Source organism: Theropithecus gelada, chromosome 10 (assembly GCF_003255815.1).
Source record: "Theropithecus gelada isolate Dixy chromosome 10, Tgel_1.0, whole genome shotgun sequence".
In the NCBI taxonomy this organism is placed as follows: Eukaryota; Metazoa; Chordata; class Mammalia; order Primates; family Cercopithecidae; genus Theropithecus; species Theropithecus gelada.
This window is the reverse complement of record NC_037678.1, coordinates 26,870,806-26,892,645: the sequence shown is the minus strand read 5'-3', so window position 1 is coordinate 26,892,645 and position 21,840 is coordinate 26,870,806. Positions and strand designations below refer to the sequence as shown.

The 21,840-nt window shown below is 56.4% G+C and overlaps 2 protein-coding genes across 10 annotated transcripts in view; one reads left to right on the top strand and one right to left on the bottom strand.

The window, feature by feature from the left end:
* Positions 1-14,349: 14,349 nt before the first annotated feature.
* Positions 14,350-18,818, top strand: DERL3 (derlin 3). Of its 4 annotated transcripts, none has more exons than XM_025400696.1 (7): positions 14,350-14,467; positions 14,585-14,650; positions 14,724-14,797; positions 14,914-15,007; positions 15,509-15,704; positions 16,220-16,310; positions 18,365-18,818. In XM_025400696.1, exons 1-7 carry the CDS (start codon positions 14,375-14,377, stop codon positions 18,450-18,452), a joined length of 702 nt encoding a protein of 233 aa, XP_025256481.1. In that variant the 5' UTR covers positions 14,350-14,374; the 3' UTR covers positions 18,453-18,818. The 4 variants fall into 4 exon arrangements, with proteins under 4 accessions (XP_025256481.1, XP_025256480.1, XP_025256483.1 ...); XM_025400695.1 differs by lacking the exon at positions 18,365-18,818 and adding an exon at positions 16,412-16,640 and having other exon boundaries at positions 14,358-14,467; XM_025400698.1 differs by having other exon boundaries at positions 14,375-14,467; positions 18,412-18,806.
* The window catches only part of SMARCB1 (SWI/SNF related, matrix associated, actin dependent regulator of chromatin, subfamily b, member 1), a 43,614-nt gene continuing 40,565 nt past the window's right edge, over positions 18,792-21,840 (bottom strand). For 4 of the 6 annotated variants that reach the window (XM_025400689.1, XM_025400692.1, XM_025400690.1 and 1 more), the window contains exons 8-9: positions 19,595-19,726; positions 18,797-19,164 (exon numbers count right to left, since the gene is read on the bottom strand). In XM_025400689.1, coding sequence (XP_025256474.1) covers positions 19,125-19,164; positions 19,595-19,726 — 172 coding nt within the window. In that variant the 3' untranslated portion in view covers positions 18,797-19,124. Of the gene's footprint in view, positions 19,165-19,594; positions 19,727-21,840 lie in introns of all 6 variants that reach the window. The other 2 variants (XM_025400691.1, XM_025400693.1) reach the window with 1 other exon arrangement.

Genomic DNA, 21,840 nt, shown 5'->3' with positions numbered 1-21,840 from the left:
TACAACATATGACCAACAAAGTATTAGTATTCAGAATGTATATAGAATACCCACATACCAATAAGGAAAAGAAAATGGGCAAACAGGCTTGGCGCAGTGGCTCATGCCTATAATCCCAGCACTTTGGGAGGCCAAGGCGGGGCGGATCGCTTGAGCTCAGGAGTTCGAGACCAGCCTGGGCAACATGGTAAAACCCCGTCTCTACCAAAAATACAAAAAATTAAACCCCATCTTTACCAAAAAATACAAAAAATTAAACCCCATCTCTACCAAAAAATGCAAAAAATTAAACCCCATCTCTACCAAAAAATACAAAAAATTAAGCCCCATCTCTACCAAAAAAATACAAAAAATTAGCTTGGCATGGTGGCTTGGCCTGTAGTCCCAACTACTTGAGGGGCTGAGGCATGAGGATCACTTGAGCCCAGGAGGCGGAGGTTGCAGTGAGCCGAGATTGTGCCACTGCACTCCAGCCTGGGCTACAGAGTGAGACTCTGTCTCAAAAAAAAAAAAAAAGATGTGAACAGGGAATTTACAGAAGAGGAAACTGAAGTGACCAAAAAACTAATTAAAAGATAGCTGCATTAGTAATCAGGAAATGCAAATTAAATCCACATCAGCATACTGGTTCCCACTCAACAGAGTAACAGCTTAATTCTGGCAATACCAAGTGGTGCTGGCAATCAGCTGGAACACGCATGTACTATTGATGAAAATGTCAATTGGAACCAGGTGTGGTGGCTCATGCCTGTAATCCCAGCACTTTAGGAGGCCAAAATAGGAGGATCATTTGAGGCTGAAGTTTGAGACCAGCCTGCGCAATGTGGTGAGACCCTATCTCTATAATTTATTTTTAAAAATTATCTGGGCACAGTGGCACACCACACAGCTGTGGTCCCAGTTACTTAGGAGGTTGAGGTGGGAAAAATGGCTTGAGCCCAGGAGGGTTCAAGGCTGCAGTGAGCCATGTTCACACCACTGCACTCTAGCCTGAGTGACAGAGTAAGACACTATCTCAAAAAAACAAAGAAAAGAGAGAGAGAGGGAGGGAGGGAGAGAGGGAGGGAAAATGTAAATCAGTGCAATTTGGGCAGATCAAGGAAGTTGATTCACCTACGTCTCCCACCCAGCAATTCCACTCCTAGGTTTACTTTGGAGAAAGTCTTAATCCCACGTTCAAGAACTGTTCACAAATGCAGCATCGTTTGTACTATAGGAAAACTGGAAACAGCCCAAATGTCAATCCTCCGAAAAAAGGGGAAATAAGCTGTGGAATATGATAGAATACCACTCATCAGTGAAAATCAGTGGACTAGACTAGACGAACGATATCAACGTGTATGAATCACAACGCTGCATGAACAAAGTTGCAGAAAGATGCATACGCGCCAGGCACAGTGGCCCACGCCTGTAATCCCAGCACTTTGGGAGACCAAGGCGAGCGGATCACGAGGTCAGGAGATCGAGACCATCCTGGCTAACACGGTGAAACCCTGTCTCTACTAAAAATACAAAAAAAAAAGCCGGGCGTCGTGGCGGGAGCCTGTAGTCCCAGCTACTCAGGAGGCTGAGGCAGAAGAACGGTGTGAACCTGGGAGACAGAGTTTTCAGCGGGCCGAGGTGGCACCACTACACTCCAACCTGGGCGACAGAGCGAGACTCCGTCTCAAAAAAAAAAAAAAAAGAAAGAAAGAAAGACGCATACACTATTATGCCTATATATTGTTTGGAAATATACAAAACTGTACCTGATGTGTGTGGGAATACATGTCTACATAGTAAAAGCCTGGGGGCGAGCCTGGGGATAAGTTCCAAATTTAGAACTGGGTTTAACCTTGAATCCAAGACCCTGCCAGACTGGACCCTGATCTGGCCACCGTTAACGATACCTGGCTGTCCCTTGATTCTCCCTGAAATGCCTCTTGGATGCCCTAAAGCCACCCCCATCTCGTTGGAGGCAGGTCCCCATGTGCGGGCTCCCCAGCCATTATTATCCTTTGGCCAGGAAGCTCTGGGTTTCACCTCAGCAAACATTGACTGGGAGTTTAACCTTGAGCATGTGAAAGTCATAGCTGTATTTGTAGCAGCCTGGTGCTCACATCCGCCCTGTGCAGTGCTAGGTGTAACTACCTGCATGTGTATGTCAACCTCATTTACAGGGGGAGTCCCTGAGGCTCTGCGAGGCCAAGCCTGTGCCCACACCAGCCCTACAGCCCGGCTGGCAGAGCTGGTCTTCCTCACATTGCCAGGGTCAGCCCGCTGACCCTCAGGCTGAGGCTCCCCGCCGGCCTCACCCCAACAGCGGGGCCAAACCTCATGAGTGGAAGGCACTGGGGGAGGGGTCAAAAGAACACCCCCTGACTCTTCCAGCCCTTGGCTTTCTGCATTGATTCTCATCGAGTCTGTTTCCCAGGTGAGAAGGTGGAGATGGAGGTGAACTGCCCACAACCACCAGCTGCTCACACACCTTCCTACATGCTAGGGCCTCTTACTCCAAGGATGGGAAAACTGAGGCCTAGAGCCAGCAGAGATCTGCCCTAGCACAAGCAGGAAACAGGGAGGAGTGCAGCTCAAACTAAAAACAATCAAGGCAGGCCAGGCGCGGTGGCTCATGCCTGTTATCGCAGCACTGCGGGAGGCTGAGGCAGGCAGATCACCAGAGGTCAGGAGTTCGAAACCAGCCTAGCCAATATGGTGAACCCTCATCTCTACTAAAAACACAAAGACTAGCCGGGTGTGTGGTGGGTGCCTGTAATCTCAGCTACGCGGGAGGCTGAGGCAGGAGAATCACTTGAGCAGGGGATGCAGAAGTTGCAGTGAGCCAAGATGGTGCCACTGAACTCCAGCATGGGCAACAGAGCGAAACTCTCTCTCAAAAATAAATAAATAAATATTAAGAAATAAATAAACAAAAACAATCAATCCAGCGCAGCCCGCTGGTGATACTGACTCCCACTCGGCCCGCACCCCACCCCGGAGCCCACTGTCTCTTCTAGCGGGGTGCCTCCGTGTCCCCGAAGTGTCTTATAAAATGCCCATTACCCGGGCCTAGGGAGGCGGGGCCAGGCTTGGGGGCCTCCCAGGGATTCCACCTCCTGATGGAGACTTTCCCAGCCGTGGGGGAATGAATGGGCTCACCGCGCCGGGGTCCCGCTGGCGTTCAGCTTCTTCCCCGCAGGCTTTTCGGGATTTCCCCGATGCCGCCTAGACCGGCTCCGGCCGCGAGGGGGCGACAGAGCCCGGGCTCTGAGGAACCCGGCACCAGCGATCGCCGAAGACTCGCGAAGGTTCAGTGCTGGCGGTGAAACGGAGGCCTGCACCCAAGCGCCGCTGGGTAGGGGGCACTTCATCTGGGGAGCCTCCTCTTTCTGCCTTGCCCTGCCTGCCCCTCAGCCCTTGGGCGCTCAAGTCCTGGCCGTTGTACCTGGTTGCAGCCTCCGGTCCTGCGCCACCCGCCCCGGTGCGATTTCACTTCCCCTGTCCTCACATCTAGCCGCGCGGGACCAGGTGGGCCAGGACCCAGGGGAGCTGAGAAACCCGATGCCAGTTCCCGCCGGCGTCGGACCGCCTGCGTGGCTCTCGTCTCTCCTCCTTGCGGGGTGGGACAGGTGCCTCCTACCTGAACCCAAGATTCAGGCAGCAGCTGGCCCGGTCCATCCCTGGGGGTGAGTGAGGGGGGCGGGGCATGGCTGACAGCGGGGACCTAGCGTTCCTGAGCACCTCACTACTAGTGGGCTGAGCAGCTCTAGGCTAGCCTGTTGGCCTCTCTGAGCCTCGGTTTCCTCATCTGTCAGTGGGCTTGAGAGCGCTGTAGCACGGAGGACTGCAACGCAGTTCAAGGCTACCCAGAGGCCATTCCTTCCTGCAGCCTTTCCTATTCCCCCCACGTGGGTGGGCATCTCTGTCCCACACCAGGAGCCTCCTGCGGGGCAGGGGGCAGAGGTCAGGAGTCCTGATGATCACTGAAGCCTCTGACTCCGGGATTCAAGCGATTCTCCTGCCTCAGCCTCCCGAGTATCTGGGATTAACAGGCGTGAGCCACCATGCCCAGCTAATTTTTGTATTTTTAGTAGAGATGAGGTTTCACCATGTTGGCCAGGCTAGTCTTGAACTCCTGACCTCAGATGATCTGCTTGCCTTGGCCTCCCAAAGCACTGCGATTACATGCGAGAGCCGCCACCCCCAGCCAACACAGGGCCTTTTTTGATCCCCTAGTTGTCCCAGACAGACCCTAACCTCAGACGAGTGTGCTGGCGGGCTGCAGCCTAGCTGGACAACCCCAGTCAATGTTGGGGTTGACTGGGGTGCAGGGGTGCAGAGAGGCAGGTCCTGCAAACTACCCAAAAGCCCTGCTTCATCCTCCTCCTCGGAGCTGGCATCTACTCCGGTTCTGGGTCTCATTTCCAGCATAATAGTTCAAAGACAAAGAAAGAAAGAAAACAAACCCTAACCCCACAACCAGCTGAGGTGGCCCCTCTTGGTCACCCTTTGATGTTTGAGGACTGAACAATGGGGCTGATTGCGGATGAGAGATTTGAAGCCATCTTAATTAGAAGGAAAGAATGTCCTCGTGGTTGGCTGTTCTAAAAATACAGCTGTGCCCACATCTGGAGGGAAAGGGTGGGGGCCTGGGAGGTGGGGACGGTGGTTAGGCCAGAGTCTGAAGCACTGACGCCTGCATTCCTTGGGGCGAAAGGGGGGGGCCTCTAAGCAGGGCCCCTTGGAAGGGGGTGGGGAGACACCAAAGCAGCCAGTCTGCTGTGGCTAGACCACCTTCTGCAGGTTTGGGATGTGCAAGCAGTGGAACAGGTGTGCCTTCCTGCGTCTGCCCTCACCACTTCAAGAAAGCCCTCCCCATGCTGTGCCGCAGCCTCGGTTTTCTCTTCTCTCCAAAGGGGCAACCAAATTTGTCATTTGTTTGCATTTCAAATACTCACTTTGCAACCTAATCTTGTATTTGTTTTGCATTATTCTTTTTTTCTTTCCTTTCCTTTTTTTTTTTTTTTTTTGAGACGGAATTTCATTCTTGTTGCCCAGGCTGGAGTGCAATGGCGCGATCTCGGTTCACTGCAACCTCCGCTTCCTGGGTTCAAGCAATTCTCCTGCCTCAGCCTCCCGAGTAGCTGGGATTACAGGCACGTACCACCACACCTGACTAATTTTTGTGTTTTTAGTAGAGACAGGGTTTCACCATGTTGGTCAGGCTGCTCTTGAACTCCTGACCTCAGGTGATCTGCCCACCTTGGCCTCCCAAAGTGCTGGGATTACAGGTGTGAGCCACCATGCCTGGCTGTTTTGCATTCATTTTCTTAAAGAGGCCCTCCTAATCTCATGAAGGTAAAGGGCATTGGAGGGCTGGGTGAGTGTTTGGAGGAGGATGTGGCGGCAGAGGCTCTGGTAGTGTCACTGTGACAGGATGGGTCACCTGGGTTCTCATCTCAGCCCACTGTTAGAAGCCTCCCATCCCAGCGGCTGGACAATCACCTGGCATGGGGGGCCATGTCCCTGGTGGGAGCAGGGCCTGGATGCTTGTTGGGGCTATCAGTGGATGCAAGCCAGGTGGGAGATGTGGTGAACCTAGGCCTTGCTTTTTTTTTTTTTCTTTTTGAAATGGAGTTTTGCTCTTTTTACCCAGGCTGGAGTGCAGTGGCACAATCTCAGCTCACCGCAACCTCTGCCTCCCGGGTTCAAGCACTTCTCCTGCCTCAGCCTCCCAAGTAGCTGGGATTACAGGCATGCGCCACCACGCCCAGCTAATTTTGTATTTTCAGTAGAGACAGGTTTTCTCCATGTTGGTCAGGCTGGTCTTGAACTCCCGACCTCAGGTGATCTGTCAGCCTCAACCTCCCAAAGTGCTGGGATTACAGGTGGGAGCCACCGCGCCCAGCTGAACCCAGGCCTTTCTGAACCTCTCCTTCCACCAGACCATGGCTCTGAGTCACTAGTCCTGGGCAGGGCCTTCCAGAGTGGTGGCCCCACTCCCTAAAGATTAGTTTCCTTTTGTAGAGATGGAGTGTCACGCTGTTGCCCAGGCTGGCCTGGAACTCCAGGGCTAAAGCAATCCTCCTGCCTCTGCTGGGACTACAGCCACACGCCACTCCGCCCAGCTTTTTCGAAGTCCAAGACAGAGCTGTCTCAGGTTCTATCTCTGTAAACTCACATCCCTGACCCCGCCAGATGGCTGACTCTGCCAAACAGATAATCTGCTTCTCCCCAAACACCGCCCACAGCGCTGAGCCTGAAAATAGCTGAGGCGGGGGCGGGGGAGGCCCCCACCAGATGCTCTGGAGCTCTGGGGTGCTTGGCCGGAGGTGGCTTTGACATTCTGGCAGCGGCCACAGCAGGAAGTGGGAATTCCTGGCAATTGCTCTAGGTCATGACAGTCAGGACACAGGCTCGGGCAGGTCCGGCAGCTGGGGGCTGAATGGGGACGGTTTCATCAGCCATGAAGGGTCAGAGACAGTAAAACGAGGCGCAGGGAAGCAGCTCGTGAGTGGAGTCTCATGTTGGAGATGCTCCCTGGGAGCCCAGAGGCTGCAAGAAGGTCTCACCTCCAAACCAGAGCTGGAAAAGGGTCTGAGGCTGCACAGCGTTAGCTGGTTGGTGACACCCCCACGCCCCTGTGCCCCAGCAATGGGGTCAGGGATAACTCACTTCCTCCGCATGGATCCCTTCCATCACCCGTCATGGTGGCAAGGCCAGGACTGCTGATTTTGTGCCTCTTTAGTTGTGTGTCCTCAGGCAGGTTACTTAACCTCTCTGAGCCTATTTTCTCATCTGGAATAGTAGCCTACTTCATCAGGTGGTGATGAGGCTTCAGTGAGCTTAGTAAAAGCCATGGTGTAGTCTGGCTATAGATCACTGAGAGGCTATGATCTCCCGCCCTTCACGGGTCCTTGCCTAGTCCATGAGCAGCACACGGGCCCATTCCTGCCTCCCCACTTTCGCTCAAGCCTTTCTCCCTGCCTAGCACATCCCCTCCTCCTACTGTCCTCATCAGGAGCTCTCCTGCCCCACGGCTGCCCTTGACCACTCACCAGTGTGTTTCCACTCCCTGCCTGGTATGGGATTCAGTGTCTCCTCCCCTGGCCAGAAGCTGAGCTCCTGCAGGTACCCACAGCGACTCCCTCCCCAGCCCTGCAGGCTTCTGTGGCTGTTCCTGACCATAGGCCCATGAGAGCTCCTGGCTGAGAGGAGACAGCGAGGAACAGATCAGGCAGAGAGGACTGGCGGGGCCCTCCAGCTTCCTCTGTTGGTGCATTCTTGCTCACACGCATTCACTCATTCATAGCAGAGATGGGCCTTGGATGGGGAGGCCAGCTGTGTTTGTTACAGGAAGGGGCTTCCTCCCAGAAATCTCTGATAGCCTCATTCTAGATCAGAGTACAACCTCGGAGCTGAAAGAGACTCTACACATGGACCCTTCTGACCCCCATCTCACAGACAGGGACACTGAGAACCAGAGAGGGAAGGGAGTGGCTAGGCCACAATGCCAGCCCCGGGGCTGCAGCTCCAGCCCTGGAGTCCAGGTCTCTGTCTTCACAGGGTTCCCTGTTTACCAAGGCCCTGCCTGTGCCAGCTCCACAGCAGAAACCAGGGGTAGAAGGGCTGTTATGTGGACAACAGAAGCCCCTCTGCATGAAGCAGGAATGACCAGGGCCACGGAGGGGAAGGAGCTGGGAGGACGGGGTGGAGGACAGGGAAGGCTTCACCCCACAGCACCCCAAGCCCACCTGCCCAATTCAATGAGTGGTCTCCCTCCCTTACTGGCCATTCACCCTTGTCTCCGCCCGGTGGGGGCTCACTGTCCCCCACGCGGGGCAGGCCAGGAGCCCTCCTACCTTCACCCCCACTACTGAGCATTCACTGAGGCCTGTGGCTTCAGCCATCCTGACCCTCCTGCTCCCTCGCTGTTAATGCGAGCCACTGCAGGCCACCACTCTCCTCCCCTGCTCATCTGATTAGGACAGAAACCACAGGTGACACACCTCTGCCTGGCCTGGCCCCGCTCCTCCCTCCCATCACAAGCAACTCTTCTTCATTGCCTCCTTCACCTTCTCTCCTCTGCTCTCTTCCTCTCCCCCAGCTATCTCAGGGCCTTTGCACAGGCCCTTCCCCTATCCTGGCCTGGTTAGTGCAACCCATCCTCTGCCCCATTCTGCTTCCTCCCTCCCCATCCCACCCAGAGACCAGCTTATTCCTGGAAAGTCCAGATTCTGCTACCAGGTTCAGAGGGCCAGGCCCAGGCCGCTCCCTCTGCAGCCTGACACAACCCACCTGGATGGTTTGTTGTTCTTGCGCTCCGGCCACAAGCAGCTGCTGCTGTGTGGGTTCCGGCTTCAGTGCTAAAAATAGCCCGTGGCCCAGACAGGAAGGGCCAAGGGGGACACAGCTGCTTCTGGGAGGGGCTGGCTGGAAGCCTACTCATAGCAATTGCAGGGGTTCCTGTGCTCGAAGGGGGTGGGCCCCGTGCTCACAGTCCCTGAGGAGAGGTCCCCCAGTGGACAGGTGCTCAGGGCCCAAAAGAGGCACTGTGTGTCATCAAGAAGAAAATACAGCTGCACCAGCAGGTACACAAACATTCAGTTTGTTTCTGATTCTTGTGGTTAGTTACAACAGGCATGGACTGCCTTTAGAATAAAATATATTTAAAAATTAAGTGCTCGGGACTCTAACAGAAGTAGGTGAGCTCTGGTCCCTTTGAAGGTGATCAGGGAGGGCTTCCTGGAGTAAGAGGCACTTTTACCCTCTGCTCTTCCTCTCCTATTTTTAAAATTTTACTTATTTTGCTTTTTAAAAAAACATTTATTTTATTATTTTTATTTATTTATTTTTATTTTATTTATTTATTTTTTGAGACGGAGTCTCGCTCTGTCGCCCAGTCTGGAGTGCAGTGGCCGGATCTCAGCTCACTGCAAGCTCCGCCTCCCGGGTTCACGCCATTCTCCTGCCTCAGCCTCCCGAGTAGCTGGGACTACAGGCGCCCGCCACCTCGCCCAGCTAGTTTTTTGCATTTTTTAGTAGAGACGGGGTTTCACCGTATTAGCCAGGATGGTCTCGATCTTCTGACCTCGTGATCCGCCCGTCTCGGCCTCCCAAAGTGCTGGGATTACAGGCTTGAGCCACCACGCCCGGCCTATTTTTATTATTTTTGAGACGGAGTCTGTTCTATCGCCCAGGCTGGAGTGCAGTGGCACGATCTTGGCTCACCGCAACCTCCGCCCCTGGGGTTCAGGTGATTCTCCTGCCTCAGCCTCCTGAGTAGCTGGGATTACAGGTGAGTGCCACTTCACTCAGCTAATTTTTGTATCTTTAATAGAGACGGGGTTTTACCATGTTGGCCAGGCTGGTCTCCAACTCCTTACCTCAGGTGATCTGCCTGTCTTGGCCTCCCAAACTGCTGGGATTATAGGCATGAACCAATGCACCCAGCCAGGAAACATATTTTTTTTTAAATGTATTTTTAAGAGTCAGGGTCTCAGTCTGTCACCCAGGCTGGAGTGCAGTGGTGCAATCTCTGCTCACTGCAGCCTCGACCTCCCTGGCTCAAGGATCCTCTCGCCTCAGCCCCCTGGCTCTCCCTGCCTTCCCAGTTGGGGCTACAGGCATGCACCACCACGTCTGGCTAATTTTTGTATTTTTTGTAGAGATGGGGTTTCTGTATGTTGCCCAGGCTAGTCTTGAACTCCTGAGCTCAGGCAATCCGCCTTCCTCAGTTTTCCAAAGTGCTAGGACTATAGGCATGAGCCATCACACCCAGCCTTCCTCCTTTTTTTTTTTTTTTTTGTAACAGAATGAATAGTTCGGAGAGTTGGGACAGTATTAGAGGAGAGAACCAGAGGCCTGAATAAGAGTTAGTGGTGGTGATGAGGCATAGGAGAGAAGGGAAAGGCCTAGAGAGTTCCGTGGGAGTGTCAGGTGTGACATAGGGGGCCGGGCGTGGTGGCTCACGCCTGTAATCCCAGCGCTTTGGGAGTCCAAGGGACGATTGCTTGAGGACAGGGGTTTGAGACCAGCCTAAGCAACACAGTGAGATGCCATCTCTATAAAAAAAATTTAAAAATTAGCGGGACATGGTGGCATATGCTTGTTGTCCCAGCTACTCGGGAGGTTGAGGCGAGAGGATCACTTGAGAGCAGGAGGTTGAGGCTGCAGTGAGCTGTGATCACACCACTACTCTCCAGTCTGGGCAATAGAGCAAGACCCTGTCTCTAGAAAAAAAAAAAACAAAAAAAACAAAAAAAAAAAACATGCAACATGGGGCTTTGGGTACAGAGCTGACTCCAGGCTTGGGGGCTGAGGACGGCCCCTCCTAGTGTGTGAGGCCAGTGAGGGGGGAAGCTGGGTGGGGTGAGTATACAGAGGGCGCTCTCCTGTCTACAGACACTGAGAGGGCCTGGGTAGGAGATCTAGGTGTCCTATGGGAGTCAGCAGGAAGGGTCACAATGCCAGGGAGGTGGCATGGGGAGCAGAGCCCATTGTTACCTTACCCCACAGGTCCCCAACCCATCCACCATCCTCAGCACAGGAGAAAGAAGGCTGGCCCAGCCGGCAGGTCTGCCACCGTGATATTAGTGTAAGGCACTTCCTCACTAGGACCCTGGGAACTTGGGATACCCAGGGCTTCTCTCCATAAAGAATTATCTGGAGGGGCTCAAGGGTCCAAGGAGAAGTGGACCTAGTGTTTCCAGAGTGGCCTGTTCTGGGCGTTAGACTGGACAAAAAAGAATGGAGGTCTGCCCCAGGCCCTGTTCTGCTTCCTTATATGCCTTAGTTTCCCCATCTGAGGATATCCTAGGGCTCTGGAAAGGGAGCCTCTTCAGTGGACCCAGCCGCTGCTCCCTGGATGTCCTGCCATGCTCCCTCCCAGCCCTGGCTGGCCTCCCCCACCCACCCCAGGCTCCTGGCCTCCCAGGAATGTGCTTCTCAGCCCCCAATCTGGGCGCCTGTCTTATCGGCCCCCAATCGAAGGGGAGACAGACGCCCCGGTCGACAATGACGGCCCCTCCTGTTAGCCCCAGCCTGACCCTGAGTTGAGGGCCAGCCAGCGCCTGCTAAGTGCCTGGAGGAGGAATACCTCCCCTTCCCCACACTGACATGAAACCCGACCTCCTGTACCGGCTCCTTTGTGCCCGCTGGGCGCCCGCGCCGGCGTCAGAGGCCCTGGGTCCCCGCCCTGCCGCACACTGTGGCTGCCAGGGTGGGATTTGCTCTGCCTGGCATGCTTCCAACATGACCTTAGCCTGCTTTGCTGGAAAACCAAGGTTGTCTGCGGGGGTCCCCTCACCCTGCTCCCAGTCCCCAACCCTTCAGAGTCTTGGTCCAACCCCTGCTGTATGAGGCCAGACCTTCTCACATCCCTCCAGCAAATGCACATCCCTCCAGCAAATGCACATCCCTCCAGCACTCCAGGCTCTCCCCCTCCCCTCCAGAGCAGGGAGGAAGGCTCCTGAACCCACTCTCATCAGGCACTGGTCTCAGCCCACTCCCCAGGGAACCCCCCTCAGGGCGCTTGTGGGACCCTCATGCTCTTGGGATCCACCTGAGAACCTTCTCAGCCAGTTCTCCCTCTTGGCCAGTTCCAGTCTCCTCGGGGACCTCAGAGCCCTGTCCAGAGCATCCCTCGTCTTCCACACTTCCCTCCAAGGCTGCACTCCCCTTGTTTGTGAAGGCACATCCATTTGTGTGCCTCCCTCTCCCTCCTGCCTGCCATTATCCTGGTTACCAGGAGCCTTAGCATGGCTGCAATTCAGTCCCTTCCCAGGCCACGTCTCCCTGGATTATCACTGCCTGGCTCCTGAAGCCCTTTCCTGGCTCAGCCTCCCTCGGCCTCCCCAGCTGGGGCTGCCTTCCCTCCCTGGCTACTGCAGGTCAGGCTACCCAGGCCTGGCCTCTTTTCTCCATCGACCCTTGCCCCTTGAGCATTTCACACATGCCCAAAGCTACACATACCATTGATCTACTACTGGATGACAGCACTCACATTAGGACTGTCTGCTCCAACCCCCACCCCAACACCACACTCAGATTGTTCCAAGCGATGTCACACAGAGGCCTCAAATTTGATGAGGCCAGAACAGGACCCTCTATCCCCCTCACCTTCTCCCCACGAGCCCTCCATCTCAACAAAGACGACCACCATCCATCCACTCTGCAGCTCAGGCCTCTGAATCCACTTGGACTCCCCTCTCTCAGCCCTGTCCCATCTGTGGACAAACCCGTATCCCACCCCGCCTCGTCCTCCAGATTCCACCCCCCCAAATAATCACTGTCCCTTAAAGCCTCCCCCGCTCACGGATTCCTCTGGCAGTCCACTACCCTAAGAGCAAACACAGAGGGTTTTGTTTTGTTTTGTTTGTTTTAAGTTTAGTAACATATACATAACATAAAATTTGTCCAAACTATTTTTAAGTGTTCAGTTCAGTGGTATTAAACATTCTTATGCAACCATCCCCACCATCCATCTCCAGAACTTTTTCATTTTCCCAAACTGAAACTGCACTCATTAAACAATAACTCCCTGATCCTTCTCATATGAGTGGAACCATACAGTATTTGTCTTTTTGTGACTGCCTTTTTTTTTTTTTTCTTTTTGAGACAGAGTCTCACTCTGTTGCCCAGGCTGGAGTGCAGTGGCATAATCTCGGCTCACCGAAACCTCCATCTCCCGGGCTCAAGCGATTCTCCTGCCTCAGCCTCCCGAGTAGCTGGGATTACAGGCGCCTGCCACCACGCCCAGCTAATTTTTGTATTTTTAGTAGAGACGAGGTTTCACCGTGTTGGCCAGGCTGGTCTCAAACTCCTGACCTCAGGTGATCCACCTGCCTCGGCCTCCCAAGTGCTGGGATTACAGGTGTGAGCCACTGTGCCCAGCCTTGTGACTGGTTTACGTTACTGAGTGTAATGTCTTCAAGGGTCATCCATGTTGCATCATGTGTCAGAATTTCATTCCTTTAAGGTTGAATGGTATTGTTTTGCATGTAGACACCACACTTCGTCTGTCTCATCGCTGGGTGAACCGATGTGAACCATTGTGAATAATGGGGCTATGAACACGGGTGTATGAATATCTGTTTAAGTCCCTGCTTTTGATTCTCTTGGATATGTACCCACAAGTAGCATTGCTGGATCATACGATAATTCTATTTTTAGTTTTTTGAGTCATGGTCATGTTGTTTTTCACAGCGGATGCACCATTTTATATTCCCACCAATGGTGCCCAAGAGTTCCAATTTCCCCATATCCTAGACAACACTTTATTGTTTTGCTTTTCACAGTTACCATCCTAATGGCCACAGGGATCCTTGTAAAGTGACAAAATTCACATCTTCCCAGAGGCATCCTAGGTTACCCCACCTAGCACTGCGGACCCCCACGTGTCCTCACCCCTCAGTTGGCAATACTCTCATCAAGTGTCAGCACTAGCTTATTGTATTGACTGCCTCCTGGCTGGACATTAAGAGACAGTGTCTTTTACTGGATGCTGTATCCCCAGCATACAGTTGTTTAGTAAACGGAGGGAGGAAGGAAGGGGGGAAGGAAGGGAGGAAGGGAGGGAGGGAGGGGAAGGGAAGAAGGGAAGGAGGGAAGGAGGGAAGGAGGGAAGGAGGGAGGAAATTTCTATTTTCCACCAAAATATTGAGGCTCTCTCCTGCCTGTCCATTTGCTCTGGTGCGCCTCTCAACCCTCGGGCCCCACCTGGACTCAATCCCCCAGTCCGGCCTCTCCTTCCGTGGCCCCCGGGAAGAACCCCGACAGGGGCCAGCACATTTGAGTGGGGCCCTGGAGGTTTGGACACATTCCCGAATGCCTCCCTGCTGTGGATCCGGTGGGCCTGTCTCGGGTTCGCAGCGAGGAGAACGCTGTGGCTAGGTTGTCAGTGAGCTGGAAGTGAGCCAGCACTGTCTGAGCCGCCACACTCCCTGCGCCCCCCACGCGCCCCGCTACGCGCCCGCCCCCACGCGCCCCGCCCCTTCCTGTTTTGCCTCGCCTGCTCGGGTCTGCGCTCCTCTAATCCTACGATCTTAGCCCCGCCCCCGTGGTGTCGTGGGTCCTCGCTACTGGTCCTCTCCTAGAAAGCCGCGAAGTGACCAGTTCTTCATTGGCCACACGTTCTCCCGCGCCACCACCGCAGCCACAACAACCGCCACGTGCTCAACCTTGGCGTCTGCCCATTGGCCACCAGCCTCTACCCGCCCACTCTCCCTTTCCGCCCCTAATTGCCCTCTTCCTCCTCCCATTGGCTGCCGGGCTCAGGGGCTCTCTTTTCAGCCGGGGCGCGCAGCGCCTCGGATGCGGATTGGTAGAAGGCGGGGCTGGGAGGCGGGTTAAAGAGCGCGTTGCTGGCTGGGCCACGCGTGCTTGAGAAGGTTCAATGGCGTGGCAGGGACTAGCGGCCGAGTTCCTGCAGGTGCCGGCGGTGACGCGGGCTTACACCGCAGCCTGTGTCCTCACCACTGCGGCGGTGGTAAGCGGCCGGGCGGACCGGACGTCGCCTTGGTTACAGCCTCTGGCGGGAGGGTGAGGGTCGCCATGGTTACGGCGTGGCTCCCTGGCAGCTCTTGACTGGCCCCTGGTTCTACAGCAGCTGGAGCTCCTCAGCCCGTTTCAACTCTACTTCAACCCGCACCTTGTGTTCCGGAAGTTCCAGGTGAGGCCGCCCCGCCCCGCGCACCTGTGGGCCCGGCCCGCCCACCCCGCACCTGACCACCCGTACTCCGCAGGTCTGGAGACTCGTCACCAACTTCCTCTTTTTCGGGCCCCTGGGATTCAGCTTCTTCTTCAACATACTCTTCGTGTATCCTGCGCCCTGCAGACATAGGCTGGGTGGAGGGCAGGCCCGCCGGGCTGGGAGAGCCCGGGACGGGGAAACTGAGGCCCCACCTGGTGGCACTTCCTATACCGACGCCGTAGGTTCCGCTATTGCCGCATGCTGGAAGAGGGCTCCTTCCGCGGCCGCACGGCCGACTTCGTCTTCATGTTTCTCTTCGGGGGCGTCCTTATGACCGTATCCTTCCCGCAGGCTCTGGAATCTCGGGCTAGGGCGCCTCGGGGTCCGGCCTGTGTTGGTCCTGGGGCTTGACGTGAACAGCCGTACCAGAAAGGGACACAGTCGCGCTCTCCAGCTTAGTCTGTGTTGAGGGTCGACTTTGTGCTCAGCTGCAGGGGCCAGGGCTAGATCTTCAGTGCTCTATGCAAAATACAAGGCGATGCACAAAAGAGCCCGGTGGGGTGTCAGGGCCACTAGCTGAGCCCTGAATGCGAGTAGCCGGGAGAAACTGGGGCAGGGACAGGCAGTGGTTGGACCCTGGGATGAGGCTGTAGGTGTGCAGGGCGGATCTCATGGGACCTGAAGCGGACTGTCTGTCGCCTTTATTGGACGGGCTCATCTTGATGAGGGAATAGCACAGAGGGGAGATGAGGGGAAGAATTCCGGGGGCTTGAGAAGTCAGAGGGGCCCTGAGCTTGGGCTAAGGCCTGCCACCGGAGCACCTTGACTCTGGCCCAGCTGCTGGGATTCCTGGGCAGCCTGTTCTTCCTGGGCCAGGCCCTCATGGCCATGTTGGTGTACGTGTGGAGCCGCCGCAGCCCTCGGGTGAGGGTCAACTTCTTCGGCCTGTTCACTTTCCAGGCACCGTTCCTGCCTTGGGCACTCATGGGCTTCTCGCTGCTGCTGGGCAACTCCATCCTCGTGGACCTGCTGGGTGAGCCTCCTGGTACATCCAGTCCACCCCAGGCTGGCCACTCCCCTCAGGACACGCTGCTTATGCCCTGGGGCCCCTCTCCCATCCGTGCTGGAGCTCTGCTCACATCTGGACCTCTCATCTGGCTCCATCCCCATCTTCCTGCCCTCCCCGCTGCTGTGCTCTTACAGCCCCTCAAGCCACCCGGCCCACATAATTTGCATCTTCAGGGCTGATCTGCTGATGCCTCCGTGGTCCTGATGGGGGTGGGGATGGGCGGGTCAGGGTTCCTGCCCCATGGCTCCCACTCCTCCACCATTCTCAGGCCCTCCCCTCCCTGTGTCCTGTCTGCTTCTGGGCCCTTTAAGCTTGTCCTTCAGGGCCCACCCTGGGCTGACACTCTGCAAGATTTTGGGGAACTCATGCTCTGGGGCCTGCAGGGCCACCAGGCTGTGGATGGGGGCCTGGGGCAGGTTCTGCTGGTCTAGGACTCTGGGCTGTGGAGGGTGACCCTGCAGTCCGTGGCTGTCTCACAGGGATTGCCGTGGGCCACATCTACTACTTCCTGGAGGATGTCTTCCCCAACCAGCCTGGAGGCAAGAGGCTCCTGCTGACCCCTGGCTTCCTGTGAGTGTTGAGAGTCCTCCCTCCCTCTCCCCGCCCTCAGATGGATCCCCACCAATGGGGACCTGTGCTGGCCTCTGCTCAACACGGGCCCCTCCCCACAGAAAGCTGCTCCTGGATGCCCCTGCAGAAGACCCCAATTACCTGCCCCTTCCTGAGGAACAGCCAGGACCCCATCTGCCACCCCCGCAGCAGTGACCCCCACCGAGGGCCAGGCCTAAGAGGCTTCTGGCAGCTTCCATCCTACCTGTGATCCCTACTTGGGGCAGAAAAAACCCATCCTAAAGGCTGGGTCCATGCAAGGGCCCACCCGAATAAACAGAATGACCTGCAGTCTCTCGGCCCACAGCACTGGCTTCCCCACCTCACCCAGCCACATCCTTCTCTGCCTGCCCCGTCCTCACTCAGTGTGGCCTCTCAGCCCAACTGTAGGTGGTAGGATAGGGGTGCCCATAGAGGGCAAAGAAACTGCCCATGGCTGCCCGGCAGAGCTTTGAGCTCACAGGTGACAGGCTCAGGGTTTTCATCCTGGCCCTACCAGGGCTTTTGGGCAAGTCCTGCCCACCATAGGCCTCCGCTCCATGCCAGTCAGTGGGGAATTTCACCAGATTTCGGCTGCTGGGGCCAGGACAGGCCTCTCCTAGACTGTGCCGAGCCAGCCTACAGATAGATGTTCTGGCCAGTGGTGCCTTCAGGCTGATGCCGATCTAGCCTCTCCTGTTCCTCATCAGCCACCCTGACAGGTGGGCCTATAACTCATTTATCATCTGGTGACACCAAAGCCCCATGGAGTCAGGTGCAAAAGAGGGCCAGGACTGGGTCTTTCTTCTGCCCTTTCTATGACCCCAGAGCCTTAGTTTTCACCTTAGCAGAGTCCTGAGACTAGGTGAGGGAGGGACTTCTGGAAGGTTCTGTTCCTGCTCTTTTTAGCTGAGGACCTGTGTGAGCCTTATCTGACCCCTACGGCTCACTTTTCTCTTCTGACCTGGCAGCTTTCCTTGTTGCTCTAGGCCTGTCCATGTTGTGGTTTATTTCTGGATGCTCAGTGGCACGGGGCCTCCTCCAGCTACAGGTTGTCATTTTCATGGTAACAACACTGTTCTCTGTTGAATCTGCCCTCCATGTTGTAGCCAGACCTTGTGGAGCTGGCTCTGCGGCGGTGTGAACTGGCAGTCAGGAGGGAGGGCCCGGCCTCCCCCGGCACCTCCCAGCCAGGTGGCCCTGCCCGACCTGTGGGGTGAGGCAGCCAAGGTTCCTTCCATCCCACCAGTTGTGGAGACACAGGGCTGCCTCACCCTTTCATTGCCAAGGTTCCTGCCTCATGGATGGAACAAGCACCTCAGCAATGAAACCTGTTCATGTCCAAGAGCAGCTGGGCTGGGAATCTTCCCTTTTGTTCAAGGCCTTCCAGTAGGGCCCAGCTGTCCCCTTGCTGTGCGTGGGGCTCTGGGGAGTTCCACTCTTTGATGCAGGGCAGAGGCCCTGAGTGCAAACTCCCTCGGTAGAGTCTCATGCTAACATGTGCTCAAAGGAGCCCCCATCTCACATCCCAGCGACCAAGAACCTCAATCCCTAATCGGAGCTCTGCCTCTGCCCACATGGAGCCCTACCCCACTTCCAGGGAGCACAGCAATCTCTGACCCTAGCCCTGCCCTGGCAGCAAGGGACTTGCCAACAGCTGAGGGTGGCAGCAGTCTGTGCTGGGATCTGTGCCCACTCCCTTCAGTGAGGCTGGAGCTGCGAGCCAGTTTGCTGCCCTCCCAGATCCTATGTCCATTCTAAAGAGTGGGGACCCCTCCCTATTACAGATGAGAATACAGAGGGGACACGAACTCCTTGGAGGCAGGGCTGGGAAGGGACCTCGGGCTATGTGTCCTCCCTGCACCGTGTCAACCCCAAGAGCTGGCACCAGGCCGGGAGGGCTATTCCCATAATCCTCACAGCTGGCCTGTGAGGCAGGAACTGGCCCAGGCCACAGCGCCTGCTGGGGTGGGAAAGGGCCCCAGTTGACCTGGCTATGGGTGCCACTGGAGCTAGAACAGCCCTCCTGCACCCAGGCTGGCAACAGCCCAGCAGTGCCCACACAGGACTGGGCCCTCCGCAGGGGACTTCAGAGCAGCAAGGCCCCAGCTGGCAGTAGCCTGACCATCTGAACACAGCAGAGCCAGGGCGGCCCAGGGACAGCAGGAGAGCTCACGGCACCTTTCTGAGGCCAAGCAAGCGGAGCAGAGTTAGGGCTGTTGCTGAAAGGCAGAGAACTCTGCCCTGAGCCTCGCAGCCACTCTTCTCAGCTCTCTGGGTCTGGAAGGAGAACAGGCTGAGGGGAGCTGAGGTGCTACCAGAAGCCGCATTCACCCTCACTCGCCCACCTGGGAATCTGAGGCAGAGGAGGGCGAGGCCTGTGTGCCAGCCTTGTTCACATGCCACCTTTGTCCCCCCAAGCCCCAGCCCCACTTCTGGCTCTCATTATTTTTATGCTAAAACTTTGAAGAAATTGAACATGACCTGTTGCCTTTTATTTAAAAACTGTTACTAGCCCTGCCTGGGGCTCCTATACAAAAACAAAACACAACCTAAAATAAGGTTTCTTCCTGACCCTAGAGACTGGGGAGGGGCGGGGAGGGTGGGGGGCAGGACTGGGGCTCAGCAAATGGAATGTGTGCCGGGAAGGGCCACCCGGAAGCCCCCACTCCACCCCTACCCCGATCCTCAGGATGGCGCTGGGCTGTCCCCTCGCCTCTGTCCTTGCCAGAAGATGGAGGAGAGGCGGCCCAATCTTCTGAGATGCTCCGTGGGAGCCGCGTGCTGATGGGCTGGTTACCAGGCCGGGGCTGTGTTGGCGAGACGCCTCATCCGCCTGGAAGAGGAGTGGGGAGGGCAATGAGTCGGGGCCAGTTCCCAGCCTGGGTGCTGCCCTTCCCAAGGCTCTACAGGGCAGCCAGGTGTGGGGGTGGGAACAGAGGCAGGATATGGCCCCCAGCAGGTCTGGACCCAGCCTTCTCTCAGCCTCACCTGTCTGCCACTCAAGCCCTGCTCATCACTCCAGGGACCCCAAAACCTGGATCTGGGCTGTGGTCAGACCCTCAGCCTGAGGAATTGTGTTTGTTCCCTGCAGGGAAACATACTCTGGGGCTTGGATGGGGCCTCATCACCCAGAAGCCTGCCTGCCTCTAGCAACACTAGAGGTTCCCAAAGACCATGGGAGACTGGGAAAGGCAATGGCCCTGCCCCTGCCTGGAAAGCCAGGTGCCTGTAGGCAGAGCCCAGGACCACAGGGCCAGGGGTACCTCGTGTTCCTGTCCTGGTCGCGGATCTTCTTCTCCATCTCGGCGTCTGTCAGCGTCTCCAGCAGTGGGCACCACTGGTCCGCATCGCCCGTGTTCCGGATGGCAATCTCCACTGTGGGCAGAGGGTTCTCACTACGAGGAGGGGAGGCAGTGAAAGGAATGACTTTTCCAGCTACAGATGGAGAGTCCTCAGAAAGCTCTGGCCCCTGTCTGTGCCCTGCTCCTCCCAGCAGCACTGTTGGCACCCAGGGGATGCTCCAGTCACCTGAACCCCAAGGGAGCTGCTGGAGGCGCCAGCGCCTCTCCAGAACAACAGTGTTGTCACCATGACCCCATGGGCTTCCCTTCAAAGTGAACTTTCAACAGGCCCTTTGCGCCCAGCATCTCTGTCTCTGAGATGGAGAAGGGGCCATTGGCTGTGGAGGTGGTCGTCCTTGACAGGACAGCACGGGCTGGGCCACGCTGATGCCACAGTGCCACAGTCAGGAGGTGGAACCCATAGGAGCAGGAGGACTCTATGCTCCACCCAGTGTCCACAGCCAGGGCCCACTGATCAGGGAAAAGGGATGGATGGTGAATGGGAGCAAAGGAGTCTCCCAGAAGTCCCCAGCGCCCCACTACTGAGGGCCACTGCACAGCCTGTTCCCTGCATGTTCTACACACTTGCCCCTCAGCCCACCTCCTGGCCAAACAAAACCCCCCGAGAGGCTGGTCTGTGCTTAGGATCAGACAGCTGGCTGGCAGGGAGCTGGACTGAAGCCATATCCCTGGACCACACTTTGCCCTGGGTCTCGTAAGGACCACCCGACTCTGCCCCAAGGTACCCTCCTCTTGCCAAGGGGATACAGCAGAGGAGGGGGCAGCAAGGGCAGAGGCTACACAGGCATGGGGTGGACACAGGAGTGCTGGGGGAGGTGGGAGGGTGGCTGGCTGCCCCCTTTCTGGGCCTTGATTTGCAAGTCTGTGATAGGACGCTAAGGAGACCATAGCTGTGGATGCCACAGGGCCCGTGTGCCTCCCACATGCAGTGGCCCCTGTCACCCCCATCTCTGAGACAGCAGCTTTGGGTGCTGACAATGTTTCCCGGTTGAGTGACACCAGACCCCTGGCTTGGCAGAAGGCCTCAGACTGTGGTCCTAACCATGACTCTCCCACTTCCCCTCCCCTCTCCACGGTCCTTTCCTTTCTCCTCCACTTGGGCACCTCCACTTGGCTCTCCCTAGACTCAGCCCTGGGAGAAGGACACCCTGCCAGCCTGCAGCTCTGCAAAACACAGTGAGTTCTGGGAGGAGCAAGGACAGGCCGGGCTCAGGGGAAGCGCCAGGCGGACACTGATAGAGTAAGAGAGGACAGGTCCCTGCAAACCTCCTCTGGAATATGGAAACATTTATTGCTGTGAAGGGCTTTTGAAAGATGACTGTTATTAAAGCAGCTAACACACATCCATTGAGGGAGCTTCCTAGGGGCCAGGGACCTTATCACGGCCTCCCTGTAGCCGGCGCTCAAGGTTGTGGGACCGGTCCACCTGCAGAGCGAGCCCCGGCTCCCTATATCCACACCAGTGAGCGCACACCCAGCACCGGGAGCCACGAGCCCGTTCCAGGTTGGGCTCGGTGCTGCTCTCCTCAGCCTGGGGTCTCAGGGACTGTGAGCACACAAGGCACAGCACAGGGCACTGGCTGCGGCTGGCTCTCCCTGCAGCAGGCCTGACCCCTCACAGCTGACGCTCAGCCCACCAGGTCCATGCCCATGAGTCCCAGAAGCTCGAGCTCATGCTGGTGACGCAGAGGCAGGGCCAGAGGCAGTGCCGGCACCCCCACCTGTGTGGGCCTCTGGGGCTAACCCATCCTCAGCAGCTCCTGACAGCTGGTCCCCGGCCAGCACGGGGGAGGGGGGCGTTAGCAGTCTAGGGACCGCCCCAGCCCCAGACCCCAAACAGCATTCCTCACCGTGAGGGCTCCCAGCAGCCTTCCTTGGAGGGCAGACATGAAAGGCACCGAGCCCACACCGAGGGGAGCAAAACATGTTTTTCTCTTAAATAAGAGCTGATGAGTGGGTCCCAGAGACTCCTTTGTTTACCTCCCCTTGACACTGGGAAGATTCCACTCCAGTGGGTTTGTTCTAAAATAAATGCTCGCACCAACCACGTAAGAATGGGCCTAGAGCCAGCACTAGCCTGCCTTGGGTTTTGGGGGGCATATGGGCAGGGAGATGCTGTCCTGAGTTCCAAACGGTGCTGGGGACCC